Here is a 16,909-nt window from a genome sequence, read left to right as displayed (position 1 = left end):
GGAAAGAAAACAGTTAAGAGTCTTTGAAAACTTCAGTTTGTGAATAGATGGATTTAAATAATAACTATTTGCATGCAGTAACTATTGCTCATGTTTAGCATTTTATATCAGCAATATATTATAGAGTTCTCTCATTTTTAAACTCCTTCCAGCAGACAAGTATTTTGTCACAATAAAAAATTCATATTAGTACTGCCGGTCGTTTTTAAACAGTCTCAGTGCTAGTGTCTTGTAAGTGCTAATATTGTCAGCTTTAGGAGATGTTGCTGCTCTTGTGAAAATCCAAAATACCAGACACAAAAAAATGTACCTGTGCTGCAAAATGAGATTCAGCCCTTGAAAAGCACACATTATTCCTCTCAGTTGCAGTAATCTCAGAGAGGCAAAATGAACATTCTCACTGTCAGTGTGGCTGGCAGGGATGCTAATTTTACTGGTATGCTAATTGTACTGATGTTGTACTGCCATTGATTTCCTGTGCAGCTCTTGTAAATTTGCTAAAGTAATGCAGGTTACCTTCAGTGTAACAGTGTCTTGTCTTTTCAGTTGTATGTGTTAAGAAAGGAACTGCACTATATCCTTCAAGAGAGAACAGCTTTGGATTAAAGTATTTGGTATTAAGGCAGATTTTTCAAAAGATCCAATGGTTGCAGGTGCATAGACTTTTCGCAGCCATGTTTACCTGGCAGTACCTGAGGAGGAGAAATTGGTGATGATAAGATCTTTGAAAAGTAGTAGGATTTGCAAGACAACCTTTTCTTCATCCTGTGGGCTACGTTTTGCATCCCCCTCGCTCAGCATACCAGCTATTGTGAATCTTCTTCTAATCACCTAACTTTTCTTATACCCTGTATAAGTAATTTAAGTACCTAATTTATGATTGTGAATTCTGTTCTGGGACCTGGCCACAAAAAAGTTAGAAAGAGGCAGTTAGCTATGTTAGCATGCTGAGCTTCATCATGGCTAATTCTCTTTGTGGGCATGATTTGGGACACACTGGGAGTGTCTACACGAGATGCTTAATGTGCAGTAGACTTAATGTGCTTACTTGTGCCACGGCACAATCCATGCTAATGTGCAGTAGAATTAGAATTACAAAAAGACGGTGTGCTGTTGCTACTGTGTATTAGCACTGGCTACTGTGCATTTATGTAGTACTTCATATTAGAGATACTAAACTTAATGCACAGTAGCAACAGCGCATTATTGCACACGTTGATGTTCCCAGTGCCTGCAGAATTTGCTGTTGTCATTACACAATTGGCACACTGAGGGAGAAAAGACTCTGTCCGTACTAGGCATCATAGAACTCCCCTGTAAACAATCTATTTACTCAGGCTTTGCACAAGAGAAGGGAATTTTAATAGTGGTATGCGAGGGGGATGTATTTTATTTTTATTAAATCATTAATATATTTGCAATGAATGGTTTCTCTAATAATAATCTGCTAAAATGATTGTCCCTGTCCATCTAAGTAGATCCTTCAAGAATGAGGTAGTACCTGTAGAGACATATTCTGTATCTGAAGAAAGAGATTCCCCTTCTAAGAGGGGAAAGGCTGCAATATAAATTGCACAGTGGGAAGCTTCTGCATGAATCAGCATTAATTACTGCAATATTGGAGGTCATCTGTAATCCCGTTGTCAGGGTTTGTGTTCAGCACAATTACCATGCTATGCTAAGCACAGCCAGAGTAATCTCATTCCATAAAATAAGGTGCTTGGAGGAAAAGAGGACTGCATATGTCTAAAACAGATTTGTTTTCTACATGCCTTTAATTTCAAATCTGTTTGTTTTGATGATGTTTTTTTGGAGATACACCAACAGAATAAGGGAAAGCTATGTATTCAAGCTGCAAAGTCAGCCATATTTCATCTTCAGTAACAAGAAATCTTTTTTCTCTGGTTTGCAAAGGCATAATCCACACAAATAGCTTTTAAACTGTTTGGAAGTTATTTTTAATTTCTCTGTGGAAATACAATATAGAAGTCAGCTTTAAACATGCTTAAATAAATATTTTTGCCTGTTAAACTAATATTTACCCCTTGATCACTCTGACTCTTACTTATTCTGAATCAAGTTCATTCTAAAATGTGTTTTTCATCTAGTATGGTTGTTTAGCAACCTTAGAATTAATCTGAATATCCATCTGAAAAGATAGCACAATAAAAGCATTTTTTTCAACAGAATGTCTACATTTCTTTCTTTCTTTAGCTGATGGATAATAATGGAACTTAACATTATAGCCGAAATAGTTCAGGCAATGGTGCCCAACCTAAATCTTAAATTCTGGACATAAAATCTGAAATGCAGTTGCTTTGCTTCCTAGTTCAAATTTGTGACATATTACACTCTTATTATATTCATTTCCTCTGTCATAAAAGCAACCCCTTCATTCCATCACTACCCTTGGTCCAAGTTATTAAGAGAATTGAAAGCATAACTTAAATCTTAAATCTCCAGGGTTTTTAAAAATAGATATTAGAGTACCGCCCATGTTATATTAATTCCATTTCTAGCCATGTGATTATTGGCATTCCTTATATTTATGACATCCGCACATAGCATGTCTGTATGCAGAGGTTTATTTTTAATGAATGCCAGGGCAGTGTAACACCGTAAGGTTCATGCAGACATTCACCACACCTAGTCTACAATCACATGGCTATGTAGAATGGTGGGTGCAGTGGTGAGTATGAGAGGGAGCCATGCCAGGAACCCAGTGTAAATAGCACAGAATAGGAGGTGAGGCAGGAAGGATTGGGGGTGGGGAGGCTTTCAGGTCTGTGGCGTGGTTTGGCAGATCTGCTGGGGGAGGGGAGTCAGTAGGAGGAGGGTTGTCCATCCAGGGATGGGAGGGTCAGGGTCTAAAAATAGTGTGGTCAGTGTTTGGGGGCAGGGTAGGAAGAATACAGCCCCAGAACTGGGACAAGCGGTTGGGCTTCCCAGCCCCAGGTCTGTGCCCTGAATGTGTGCAGATGTTCACTAGATTGGGTTAGCCTAGTCTCAATCTAAATCAGTCACCTCCTCAGATGAACTGGTTCAGTTTGGGAATGTAATTTCCCCACCCCCATTTAATTTCCCCAAACATCTTCACCAATCAGCATTTAAATTGACCTAACCCTAGTTAGGCTGATCTAAATGTAATGTCTGCATGTACCCTTATAGACTAATTCATTCAAAGAATGAATGAACAAATTGGTCTATAAGGTGCCTTACTGCCCTGCCTTCTGCCTAACTTCAGAGTAACACAGGTAACTAACTCTTTTTTTTTTGAAGAAAGTAAGAGAAAAGAGTATTTATGTACTCACTGGGCATGTCTACACAAGATGCTTAACTGTACAGTAGCATAGTTTACTGCGTAAGTAAGCCTGCCAGGGCAGCTCTGCCACAGGAGATGGTCAGGGACCATGTTCCCCTGCCCTGCAACAGGGAGCTCCAAACCGTCTGCTCCACGATCATAATTGGAGAGTGGGGGCTGAAAGATGCTTATCTCCTAACCCCCACTAGGCCTTCAAAATTAGGGAGCGGGGAGCTGGGAGACCCTAGTTAGGCTGATCTAAATGCTCCATAGTCATGGAGCTACATAGTCGTGGACCTGGCACTGCGACATAAGGGTCTCCCAGTGCTGGCATCATGGTGTGGAACTGGCATTGGGAGCTCCCTGTTGGGTGCCCAGCTTGTTCCACACTCACAAAGCTGAGCAGGGAACAAGCTCCCCAGCCTCTGCCCCTCCCAGCCCTGTGCCCTGATTGGTGATTGTGGCATGGGGCTTGGAAATCGCTGCAGGGATAGAGTAGGTCCCAGCCCCCTGCCCTGATACACCAGTGGCGCATGTAGCAGCTAGCTTGCTGCTAGCTGCCCCACTGGCAGGTTGGGGCAGGGGACTGGGACCTGCCCCTATCCCACAGCTGTTTCCAAGTCCCTTGCTCCTGATTGGGGAGCCATGGCCAGGAGCTCCCTGATGCAGGGACAGGGAGACATCTGGCTCCTGGCTGGGTGCTCTCTGCCAGCCTCTGGGCTAGCACCCAGATGGAGCCTAGAACTCCCCCTAGTGGTCCCAGGGGCCTATTGCAAGGGCTCTAGAATGCAGGAGCAGTTTGCTGCCATTAGCAGCAAATCTGCTCCGACTTTCCTGCATGTGTAAATGCCTGCCCCAGAGCATTTACTGTAGTTTACTTGCAAGTAAACTTACCCCAGATCAAATGTATTTGTAGGTTCAATAAATGTATTTGTAGGACCCCTGCCCTGATACACCGGTGGGGCACCTAGCAGCCAGCTTGCTGCTAGCTGCCCCACTGGCAGTTTGGGGCAGGAGGCTGGGACCTACTACAACCCTGCAGCTCTTCCCAAGCCCCGTGCCTCAATCACCAATCAGGGAACAGGGATGGGACATGATTTAAGAGAGTCTTCTTAAAATCATGACATCCTTGATGAAACAAAGCTTCTGGTTTATCAAGCCATTGCCATTCCAGTTCTGCTGTATGGCTTGGAAAATTGGACCACATACAGAAGACATCATAAGGGCTTGGAAAAGTACCACCAACAGTGCCTTCACAAGATCCTTTGGATTAGCTGGGAGGATAGACGCACACACATCAGCATGTTGGCCGGAGCAAATTCCAACAATGTTGAGGCCATGATCATCCACAACCAACTTCGCTGGACAGGTCATGTTGTTCACATGCCTAACTCCCACCTTCCAAAAAGAATCTTTTTCTCACAGCTGAAAGAAGGTCAGCAAAGTTGTGGAGGGCAAAAAAAGCTCTTCAAAGACACCCTGAAGGGAAACATGAAGAGGTGTAACATCGACATTAACACTTGGGAGACCCTTGATTAGGACTGACCAAAATGAAGGAAGGCTGTTGGGAGGAACTTCAACGCTTTGAAACAGCTCATCGACAGGCAGAAGAGGAAAAGAGGAACAGGCAAAAAGAACATCAAAACATCCAATGCAGCAACACAGTGCCCATGACTCCTGGAAACACCTGTCTTCACTGTGACAAGACATGTGGATCTAGAATTGGGCTATGGAGCCACCTGTGGACTCACTATTAAGATCCTTGGAAGACTTGTTCATGAGTGATCACCCATCATCATCATTTGTAGGCATACCCAGTTTCATTTGTTGTCGGAATAGCGCTAACAAATATTAACACTGCTTATATTTTCCATTTATTGGTGTAAAAAGTAACATCTCCAGATGCAAAAATCTTCCCGACCATATTTTACTTCTTGAGCCTGTCATGTAACTTTCTAACTGCTGCTATTTTTTTATATCTCTTCTGTCAAATCCCATGCTGCTGGTATTAATTAATAAAGCACTTGGCTATTCAATGGCAGGCATTGACCAATCTGAGTTTCACAAATTCACTGCTGTGAAGCAATTACTCCCTAAGAGGCTTCAGTTTCTCATCTTGTCAGAAAATATGTTAAATGAACTTTGGTTTGTAATAGAGATATGCCAGAAGAGAGATGTAGTACAGCTTGTACCTGCTTTGCAAAAATACATACCTCAGTTTACTAAAAAAGGTGAAAGCTGCTTTTCCCTTGTTTTGTTCCCTTTTGGCACCCTTCTGCAGCATCAAAGCACTAAATAGAATCATTTCGATTTTAATTTTCTGGGAAAGGAAAGCAATCTTTAAAAGTTCTAAATTGTATTACAAATGGCAAATCCTTTGCTGCATTTATTTTATTATTGGTAATCCTGTGACGCGTCATGGTTGAAATAACATGGTATATGGAGGAATGGGTATTTCAGATGAGATTTCTTAGGAACAGTAAGCTTTTCAGAGTGATTATTTACAGGTACTTCTCCCTATTCTGGAAACATTTCTATTAGTTGAAATTCCTCAGAAATTTCTACTTCTAGAAATGAATTCCTGTCTGTGGCCATAGACCTGAAGAGCAAGGGATTTTTTGCGATAACGATGTGATTCTTCATAACGTTTCTTTTTTTCTGAAAGGTATATGGCATATTGACAGATCTATGGGTACATCTATATGAGAATCTTCATCACCATAGAAACGTGCTACAGCGACATAGTGTTGACGGGCACAAACCATGACACTGAAGTTACGTTGCCATAGCAATTCACTCCTTCCCTATAGTGCATCGCTATGGGGATGTAGGGTCTAAAAATAACTGTGCACCACCGGCAAGCACAGTAACAGCTGTTACTACACCGTCATTTAGTGTTTCCTATTCATTTCTACAGGAAGTACTAAATGATGGCACAGTAATAACAGCACCATAGGGGCATGTATATAATGCCTCTGATTTACTTTCAAGCCTATAATGCCTCTGATTTACTTTCAAGACCTTTTTGCTCCTTTGAAACTAGGTCATGAAAAATGTAGCAGATTTAGTTTTGTGAACATAGATCCTGATGGAGGGAAGCATCCATGTCAGGGCAAGATTACAGCAGCTGCATAACCTTGCTATAAATCTGTCACATGCTTAAGTGTTTTTTTCTGAATTAAGGTGTAAGTTAAAAGCAAAGTATATAGAATATAGGCATGCTACAGGTGTTTACATGAGCTACTGTTTTTCAATGCAAAAGTTAAAATTCACTGACCTGAGCAGTGTTTTTTAAATAACCCACATATAAGTCATCAACACTTTTTGATAAAGCTGTAGCTTTAGAGGCATTAGCATGTGGTAATCAAACATGAACACAATATATCTTGATTGAGTAGAATTACCCTGTTTTGTTTTATTGTCCACTGCTTCATTTTTATCATTTTACTTATATGGACTGCTGTCTTTTAATGTTATGTGAAGTTGTATAATGGTATTGCATACTTTTAGCAAAAATGATACATTATCTAAATGTATAAATAAATCTATTTTATATAATGTATAAACGTATAAATAAATCTATTTTATTGTTCATTTTAGTGTATTTAGTGTAAGTTGTAAATACCCTACTATTATTAAAGAGGCTGATATGCTTACTTCATACTAACAGAATGTGGGATGATAGAATATATGACATGAAATGTCTACATCTGAAAGAACCCTGTCATGTCACCTTTTATTACAGAAACAAAAAGTTTTAATGAATTTTAATAATAGAGTGTATCTCAAGAATTTGTATAAACCAATCATTCCATTATGCTAAAAGAATGGGCGCCCGTCTTTGTCACTGTGGCTTTTAACAATGTGATATATTCTTTTTGAATAGTCTAAGAAGGTAGACATGAAAACACTGTCATTTAATGTTACCTTGGATAAAAATGGCCCTCTAAAGGTAGATCTTAAAATTGCATAGGCTAGTGTTTCTGTGATTATGTTATATGTCTGCCGGTCTATCTTTATCTAACAAAGAATATCCAGTCTGAGGTTTGCTACATGTTTAATTTTGGTGTCTTTGGAATGCACATTGAAGTAGAAAAAATCCACAGTTCTATTTTAAGATCTATCAATTGTAAATTTTGGGTTTCACTCAAGCTGACAAATGAAAACTTGACAAACCAAGACTAGAAGTGCAATTAAAATAAGAAGCCTGCACAATGAAGTGCCTATTCCCTAGAGGTAGAGATTTGCTTTGGATTTTAGGATTAATCTCCAAGAAGCTAAGGCGGACAAATAGTTTTGACTATATATGGTCCTGGCTGATGAAGCGTAGTAAGAACCATACTCGGTATTTTAACTGCCTTCACTTTAGGAAGGAAAATTCACATCCCCTCTTGTTAGACATTCACATAGATTTCAAATACTGTTTAACGTATACCAAGCATGAAAGCAAACATGGCTTCAAATCAAAGCTACTCACAAGACTCTGTAGCTTAAGTAGAAGCAGATAAAGCAAAGCAATTCATGTTTCCTATAAAGCTGAAGCAGCTGGGGACTGATTTACGAGAGGTTGAATTGCCTCAGTTTCACCTATCTGTTCTGATTTTGAAAAACATCTGCCAAAGCCAAATTCTTTAACTTTGGAATTTAGTAGCATTGTTGGAGCCCAACTGTATTTCCTTTTCCTGTGCAAGGACACATGTTCTCCTAGATGCTTTTCTTCCTGTGCCTGCCTAGAAATGCTGACTTGGAGGTGAGGTGACTTGGTAACTTGTTCTATATGCTAGTAGCCCACCTTCATAAGATGAACCCCAAGTTGATGTAGACCTCACACCAAGTCCTTTTAAGGATGCTTCCTTTCCTCCAGGCATTCAGATATTTAAGATACTTTTCCACCCTTGCTTTTCTCTGACTTTCAAGGGTAATATCTTGTTTGTAGGGCCATATTATAGTTGACTTCAGTTCTCAAATGGGATTTGGATTTCCAAGGACAAGATTCAAATTACTTGAGACTTGGGCTTACTTTCTGTAAACAGAATCTGCTTTACTACATATTTTCCTGGAGGAGGTTGTGTGATTGCCCCCACCCTGTTCACCATCTACCTGACCATCATCACCCACCTCATCTGAGATTATCTACCATCTGGCGTCAGTATCCAGTATCAACTGGATGGGAAGCTTTTCAATCATGGGCGCTTCCGGGCAAAAACAAAACTCACCACCAAGGACATCCACGACCTTCAGTTTGTGAACAATTGCTGCATGATGGCTCACTCTGCACAGGAAGTGCAAGCAACCTCAGATCTCTTCAATGATTCATATAAGAGCCTGTCCTTGAATGTCACGAAGATGAAGGTTCTCCACCAAGACTTCCCAGGCCAACTGAACATCCCTCACACCATCTATGTAGACAGGGAGGCTCTAGAGTACGTAGAGCACTTGCCATGTCTTGGCAGCCACCTCTCTCAACAGGCTGCCATCGATTTTTAAAAAGTCCAGCACCAGGTCAACTGCACCAGTGCCACTTTCTTCAAGCTGTGACAACATGTCTTCATAAATAGAGACGTTCGGAAGTTGACAAAGGTCCTGGTTTACAAGGCTGTTATACTGACCACCCTCCTCTACTGCAGTGAAACCTGGACTGTCTACCAACACCACATTAAAACTCTCGAGAGCTTTCACCAGCGGTGCTTGGGTTGAATCCTGGGGATCAAATGGGTGACCACTGGGCCAGCACAAATGTCCTCCGTGAAGCTGCATCCACCGGCCTCAAAGCCTTGTTCTTGAGAAATCAACTCTGATGGATGGGCCACTGTGTTTGGATATCCGACTACCACCTCCCTCACCAGATTCTCTTTTCCCAGCTCTCCATTGGCCAATGATCAAAGGGCAGCTAAAGAAAAGGGTACAAAGACACACTTAAAGTTGCTGTCAAGCACAGAGGCATTGAGACCAATGGCTGGGAGGAGCAAGCTGCTGACCATTCGGTGTGGAGACACCTGGTCCACCAGGGCGCACACCACATCAAGGCCCAATGACTTGATACTGAGGTGGAACGGTGGCAGTGGAGGAAGGAGGAGACCAACCTGGGTGTGTCAATCCCACTCCCCCACACAACAACACGCCCCCATTACAAAAGAATGTGTGTATCCAGAATCAGGCTCCTCAGTCACCTGAGGACCCATCAAGCCTGACAGACACCATCCTCAACTTCGAGGGACTGCCGCCGCTGATTTTCCTGGACATTTTGCTGTTAAAACCAACAGGAAATCAAAGATAGAACAAAACTCTCATAAGAAACATACATTAGACCTGTATGAAAATGAACCTTCTTACTATCCTTTCTTCAGGCAGACCATCCTTTGATAACTCTCACAATCATCTTGGACGAGATAACTTGCTGGATTATGAAGCAGGTTTCTGAAATACAGTATTTCTATTATATTAACATAAATCTGAAATTAAAAGATTTATCTCTGTTCTGAATGTTAACTTCTGCCAGACATAAAGTTAAGGGAACTGACTGTGTCTTTATCTACAAAGCCAACCTTCTTCTCCCCAACTTTTCTGAAAGTTCAAATGTAGAGGACTGCTTTAACATACATAATGGAAAGTAAATGTCAGACTAACATGGTAGATAAATAGTTTCATAGTGCTTAGGGTCAGAAGGGACCTAAACAGATCATCAGGTCCAACCCCCTTCCCCCGGGCAGGAACAAGGGCTGGGGTCATAACTCCCCAGCCAAATATCTGTCCAGCCTCCTCTTGAAGACCTCCAAGGTAGGAGAGAGCAGCACCTTCCTTGGGAATCCATTCCAGAGCCTGGCAGCCCTAACTGTAAAGTAATGTCTCCTGATGTCCAGCCTGAACCTTCTCTCTAACAATTTGTGGCCGTTATTCCTAGTAACCCCCCGGTGGTGCCCAGGGGAACAGAGCCTCACCCAATTTCCGCTGGTCCCCCTGGTGAGTTTGTAAACAGCCACCAGATCCCCTCTCAGCTTTCTCTTGTGAAGGCTGAATAGATTCAGGCCCTTCAGCCTCTCTTCGTAGGGCCTGACCCACTGCCCCTTGACCGTGTGAGTGGCCCTCCTCTGGACCATCTCAATGCTAGCCACATCCCTCTTGAAGTGCAGCACCCAGAACTGGACACAGTACTCCAAATGCAGCCTGACCAATGCCACATAGAGGGGAAGGGTCACCTCCCTGGACCTGCTTGTGATGCATCTGTAGATGCACGACAAGGTGTTAGCCTTACTGACCGCTTCCTCACATTGGTGGCTCACGTTCATCCAGCAGTCAACAATGACTCCAAGATCCCTTTCTGCTACTGTGTTAACAAGAAGGGTATTCCTCAGCCTAAAGGTGTGTTGCTGGTTCCTTCTCCCTAGATGCAGCACCTTGCACTTTTCTGCGTTGAATTCCATCCTATTCTCATCCACCACCTCTGTAACCTGTCTAAATCTAGCTGGGTTCTGTCCCTCCCCTCCAGCGTGCCCACCTCATCCCACATCTTGGTGTCGTTAGCGTAAATAGGAAGGAACAGCATATAATTATTAAATAGTGTATCATAATGTGGGATGCCGAAATGCAGTACTTCTAATTCAAGATTGCCTCCATAAGATCACTGAGGGGTATTCAGTTCTCCTCCTCTCACTCCCTGATCCATATCCAAATACATGCCCAGTGATTCTGTAATAAAACCTAATAACTTCTTTATTTTTAGACCTGCCTTTCCACCATAACTATTAATTATTCTCATGGATAGATAATTTCATGGGAACCTACAAACAGCTAAGATTTTCTCTTGTGCATTTTGTTGTTGTTTGTTGTTGTCAATTCATAATTTAAAATAGATATACAAAACATTAGAAACTTTTGGAGCTCTGTGTTTTGTTCAAATTTGAATGATTTCCCTGTCTTTAAAGTAAATATAGTAATTTTCAAACTGGATTGGGTTATTTTAACAATTTAAGAAACAAAACTTAGAATGGAATGAGGCTTTCAGCCATAAAGTAGGATTTCACTCAGAAAAGTTGTTTGTGTAAAAAGGGCATCTTTTCAATATAGCTGCTTCTTAAGTACATTCTTCATCATATCTGAAGATGAGGTTTCTTTTTTTTTCTTTCTCTAACAATTATGCAGCTAGCATGGCTGTAGGAGAATGAGGTGGATTTTATTGTGCTTCATATGACATCAACAGAATGATTAACTAAGTGCTGAATGCAGAATCTTTACTATGTGACCTAGAAAAAGCAGAGCTAGACTTTGCCTGGCAGTTGGAGCTATTGGGTGAAATCTTGGTCTACTGAAGACAGTATTGTTTTTTAATGAGGACAGGATTTCATCCAGCATCTTTTTAGTTGTAACCTGAGTAGACTTTTTCCATTTGGGAAATAATACATGTGGAACCTCACAAAACTCTAAATCCTTTGCAACCAACCAACATGCACTTCTATTCTGAAAGAAAAACCATGTTCCTAGCCCCAATAACTTGATTAGTATAACAAGTTCTTTTATATTTGTCATGTTTGTTAGTGGGACATTATGTCCAGGGTTTATATTTTTATTGACTCCAAGTGCTATCCCCTTGCCACAGTCTCTGTAAAAGGAGAAAATTGCGATGGTCAGTTTTTCACTGTTTATTTACAGTGAAATTAAAGAATGAAATTAAACCAGATTAAATTATAACAAATTAAATACAATTATTTATGACTTGTTAATGGGGTGTCTTGAATGTTTCCTATTGTTTTTATGTACTAATATGGCATGCATAGTCTCATTGAAAAGTCAATGTTATGCTGTATCCATTTATGTTGCTGGTATCACAATATAGATTATGTCATCCCATCTGTATATTTATGATTTGGGACATGGTTTAACCAAGGAAATTAGGGATGCAAAATTAAGGAAAAATGCCACTCCCAAACACAGGCAGAAGGAGACATTATTGGACTGGGCAACCAAGGCATTGTTTGCCTGTAACAGGGAAATCAATCTATAGAAAACGTGTCTGAAAGCAATTGCCAACCAGCTAGAGGAATTCCAGGTGCTTCTGGGAGGCCACAGATTTCTGGAGGATTTTGGTGATGTGTGAACAGTTAATATAATGCTAGCTGAGGAGGGGGACTTGGAGGTTTTGAGGGGGTTGTTTGTTTTTTGAGGGGGGAAAGGGAGGGGGTTGAGTCTAGCTACAGTAGAATCGAGGTGTTTTGGATTTTTCCTAAGATAGAGAAGGGTCCAAGGCCCGAGAATCCAGGGCTGATCAGCAGAAAGGCTGATCTCTAAAAACACTGGCAGGACTCTCAGGGGGGTTAGGGTATAGCCAGTTCAGAGGATAAGAAACTGTATTTGTCTTTTTATTCTGTTTCCAAGCTTACGGTTAGTTTTGCTTGTATAATTCTTTTCTCCCACACAGTAAATCTTTCTGTTGCTCTGTCTCGTTACTGGTTGTCTGTGGAAGAAGTGATCTCTGAGTGAGTGATATTCCAGGCTAGCCCTTTCTATGGAAAGGGGGACCTAAAATCTCTCTCACAACCCAAAGGGGAGGCCGCCTAGAACTGGTTGCAGCTGCAGCTACGAGCCAGTATAAAAGCAGTGATGCTGAGGCTTGTGGAGATAAGTTATGCTAGAACAAGCCTCACTCTATTCCTTGGCACAAATAGTGGGAAAAAGTTGGTACTTTGGGAGTGCCCTGTAGACACGTTTGTGACTCTTATCACAGTATATAGTAAAGATGATACAGCAATAATGTTTTGGAATCCATTCAAAGTTAATGCTAAAGGTGAAAATGCCTACATGGTTATGTGAAAACTCTAAATGCAAGTGAGTATCTTCTTTCTTCTATTCTGTTTCAAATGGCCCAAGTGCATATGGCCTACAAATCTGTAGATTGTTTGTTTGCTTGTTTGCAGAACAAATCATGTGCTACAAATAATTCATGTAATCACCTTCTTTTATTCTGCTTCTGATTTGTTTAGGAACAGAAGCATCTTATTTATTTGAAATAATTCACAGTTTTCACTAAATAATTCTTAGTCATCTTCTTAATGGCTTTGCTACTGTTCTGTGATTGCATGATTTCTAGAGTCTTTCTATATTCAAATACATCCATTAGTATTTTTCAGGTATTTAGACATGTTGTATCTAAATGTCATAGAAAAATCTGTAATAAAGTTGTGAATATTACAACTAAATATGCATCTTGTGTTTGAATGATTAGTCATATAAAATCTCCACTCAGGAAAAAAGTATCTATACAGAATTATTACCAGTAATGTAACTAACCAACATAAAATACATTTCTAATTAGATACTCAATTACAATTTGCAGCATCTTGACCAGGGAACTAACTAGCACAAATTGCAAGATGGGACTTTTATAATAATTATAAAAATTGAAATGTGCTTTTAGTAAATATTTCAGTGCTCAGTTGCAGGATTTATATTTTTTAATATTTGCTTTCATCAAACAAACTTTCAAATGTTATGGAAGACAGACTATAAGGGTTATAAACTCCATCTAATTGGTTAGTTTTTAAAGAAGAATTATTTGTTATTTGCTTCTTTCTATTCATAATAAAATACTGTTCAGTTTCTTTAAATCACTTGTAGTAATATATTTTGATCAATGGATTCATTTACCTGAATTTTTCTAAGCATGGTCACTCATCACTGTCTGAATAATTAAGCATTCCAGTTGTATTCATTATTATTCATGGTTCTCTTTACAGGATGTTCTGGCCCACTGGGAATAGAAGGAGGAATTGTATCAAACCAACAAATTACTGCATCATCCACACATCGAGCTCTTTTTGGGCTCCAGAAGTGGTATCCATACTATGCAAGACTTAATAAGAAGGGTCTTGTGAATGCTTGGACTGCTGCAGAAAATGACAGATGGCCATGGATCCAGGTAACAGATGGAACTGTGTAAAAGAGAAAGGAGAGGGGGTTCTCTTAGATTCAATTGCCAGAATCTCTTAAACTTATGAAGACTAGTGATAAATTAATAGTGAGCATCTTATTCACTGTCATAAAGGCACCCTAGACTAAAGAGGGTTATTAAGTTGGGAAGAGGATACTAATTTTAGCTACTCTGTGTGCAAAATATACATATCTTTATCTAAAGGAAAAAATAGATCTATCCTTATTCTTCCCTGTGACTGTAAGAGTCTCCCAGACCTAAAAACAGGTTTATTAAGGTACTTATCTAAGATGCTGCTTTTCACATATGTCACGTCAGTCCATTAGCCATAGGAGCATAGCAGCAGCAGTTGTTGATAGATGGCCTTTAACACACACATGAATGAAAAATAAAAAGTCATGGATCCAGTTTTTATTCAGGCAAATCCTCTACCTCCTTTACTGGGCATGTTGCCCAAGCAGAGACAGCAAGTCTAGACTCTGTATTTTTACCCACTGTCTATCTATTCAAGAGGTGTACCCACCTAAAATGATCAATTCATATGTTTCGTATGTTGTAAGGGAGACGGCGGAAACTGTTGTTATGGTCAAAATATATCCACTTTTCACTTCATGCTCAAATGTATCTTTGGGGTGAAAAATTCTCTATTCTTCATCTCTGTCCAAAAGAAAATGTTTCATGAAAGTTTCAAATGGACATATCTACTTCGGGAACCAGATTCTTTAGTCTTGCAAATTGTATAGTCATCTGTGCCAGGGTACTTACTTTTTATAGATATCATGACAGCAAAAGTTGCAAGGCAATGAAATATAAATTGTTACGGCTCTGTGCTAATTAAAAGTGTATTAAGATTAGTATCAGATTACTCATTGTTTCTGTAGTTCTCATTTTGTAAGGATGCATGTATTGTATTGGAATGCTGCCAATCTCCAAAGGGAAGCTTACCATTTCCCATAGATCCCTGCATGATGCTGCGAATCTGCGCCAAATGCTGTCCTGGAGTCATGTAGCCTGGGACTGGGACTTGAAGTTCCCCTTTTGGGACTGTCCTGCCCAATTAGGGATGGGTGGTCACCTAGTTTCCTCCCATGAAATCAAGTGGTTTACAAATTCCTCAGTTTATGCATTAAGAAAGACTAGGAGAGAATAGTTTCATAGTTAGTAGGGTCGGAAGGGACCTGAGCAGATCATGAAGTCCAACCCCCTGCCATGGCAGGAAAAAGTACTGGGGTCAAACAACCCCAGCAAGGTGTTCGTCTAACCTCCTCTTAAAGGCCCCCAGGGTAGGAGCCGGCACCACTTTGCTTGGAAGTTGGTTCCAGATCCTAGCCGCCCTGACTGTGAAGTAGCGCCTCCTGATGTCTAGTCCGAATCTACCCTCTGCCAGCTTGTGACCGTTATTTCTTGTCACTTCTGGGAGTGCTCGGGGGAACAGGGGCTCCCCAATGCCTGCTGGTCCCCTCTGACTAGTTTGTAACAGGCCACTAGATCCCCCCTCAGACTTCTCTTGTGGAGTCTGAACAGGTTCAGGTCCCGTAGCCTCTCCTCGTAGGACCTGCCCTGCTGCCCCCTGATCATGTGGGTGGCCCTCCTCTGGACCCTCTCGATGCTGTCCACATCCCGGCGCACAGAACTGGACGCAGTACTCCAACTGCGGCCTGACCGGTGTCGCATAGAGGGGGAGGATCACTCCCTTGGATCTGCTCTAGATGCATCTGTGGATGCATGACAAGGTGTGGTTGGCCTTCCTGACTGTGTCCCCACACTGCCGGCCCATGTTCATTTTGGCATCAATAATGATTCCAAGATCCTTTTCTGCCTCTGCACTAACAAGAAGGGAGTTCCCCAGCCTGTAGGTATGCTGCTGGTTCTTCCTTCCCAGGTGCAGTACAGAATAAGGGTAAGTGAGTTTACCAGAAGTATTTCCTGAAGAGTGCGACAATAACTTAGAAAGACTGAGAACACTAAGCAACTGAGAACACTAAGTAAGTAGCTTACTGGAATGGAAGGGTATACCATGTTTCCTTTAGTTTATTGCGCACGCGCACGCGTGTGTGTGTGTGTGTGTGTGTGTGTGTGTGTGTTTAAAGACCTTTAGAATGGAAATTGTATGTACATAAAATTATATAAACTTTTTTTTAAAGACTAAAAGCTTTGCCTCATCACTCAAGCACTAGAAATAACTACAGTGAAGAGCACCTGAGCATGTCTATTTTAAGTCTCTCTTTTCACTCAGTCTTGGGCTATGTACAGTGTGTGTGTGTGTGTGTGTGTGTGTGTGTGTTTAAAGACCTTTAGAATGGAAATTGTATGTACATAAAATTATATAAACTTTTTTTTAAAGACTAAAAGCTTTGCCTCATCACTCAAGCACTAGAAATAACTACAGTGAAGAGCACCTGAGCATGTCTATTTTAAGTCTCTCTTTTCACTCAGTCTTGGGCTATGTACAGTTGTCGCAGAGCACCTCGGAGCTCTGCTCCTAGGGAGTAGAAACTGCCAGGGAGAGAGAGCCCTGGCAGGTCATAACGAGCCCAGCTGAGTGTCGCCAAGGTAACGAGCCCAGCTGCGGGTTGCCAGGGCAGCTAAGGGGAGCCAGCTGCCTGCAGGAGGCGGGGCCTGGCCCTTATAAAGCCAAGGGCTGAGACCAGGCTGGCAGTTCCCTGCCAGCAGCTGGAGAGGGAGGG

At 41.2% G+C, this 16,909-nt stretch overlaps 1 protein-coding gene across 1 annotated transcript in view; it reads left to right on the top strand.

The window, feature by feature from the left end:
• The window catches only part of EDIL3 (EGF like repeats and discoidin domains 3), a 366,402-nt gene that overhangs the window by 214,740 nt on the left and 134,753 nt on the right, over nucleotides 1-16,909 (top strand). Inside the window, exon 6 of the mRNA XM_006021245.2 lies at nucleotides 14,029-14,210. Coding sequence (XP_006021307.1) covers nucleotides 14,029-14,210 — 182 coding nt within the window. The remainder of the gene's footprint in view (nucleotides 1-14,028; nucleotides 14,211-16,909) is intronic.

Source organism: Alligator sinensis, unplaced genomic scaffold, assembly GCF_000455745.1.
Source record: "Alligator sinensis unplaced genomic scaffold, ASM45574v1 scaffold122_2, whole genome shotgun sequence".
NCBI lineage: Eukaryota > Metazoa > Chordata > Crocodylia > Alligatoridae > Alligator > Alligator sinensis.
Note: the sequence above shows the minus strand (reverse complement) of the source record. Positions and strands in the feature narration are given on the sequence as shown.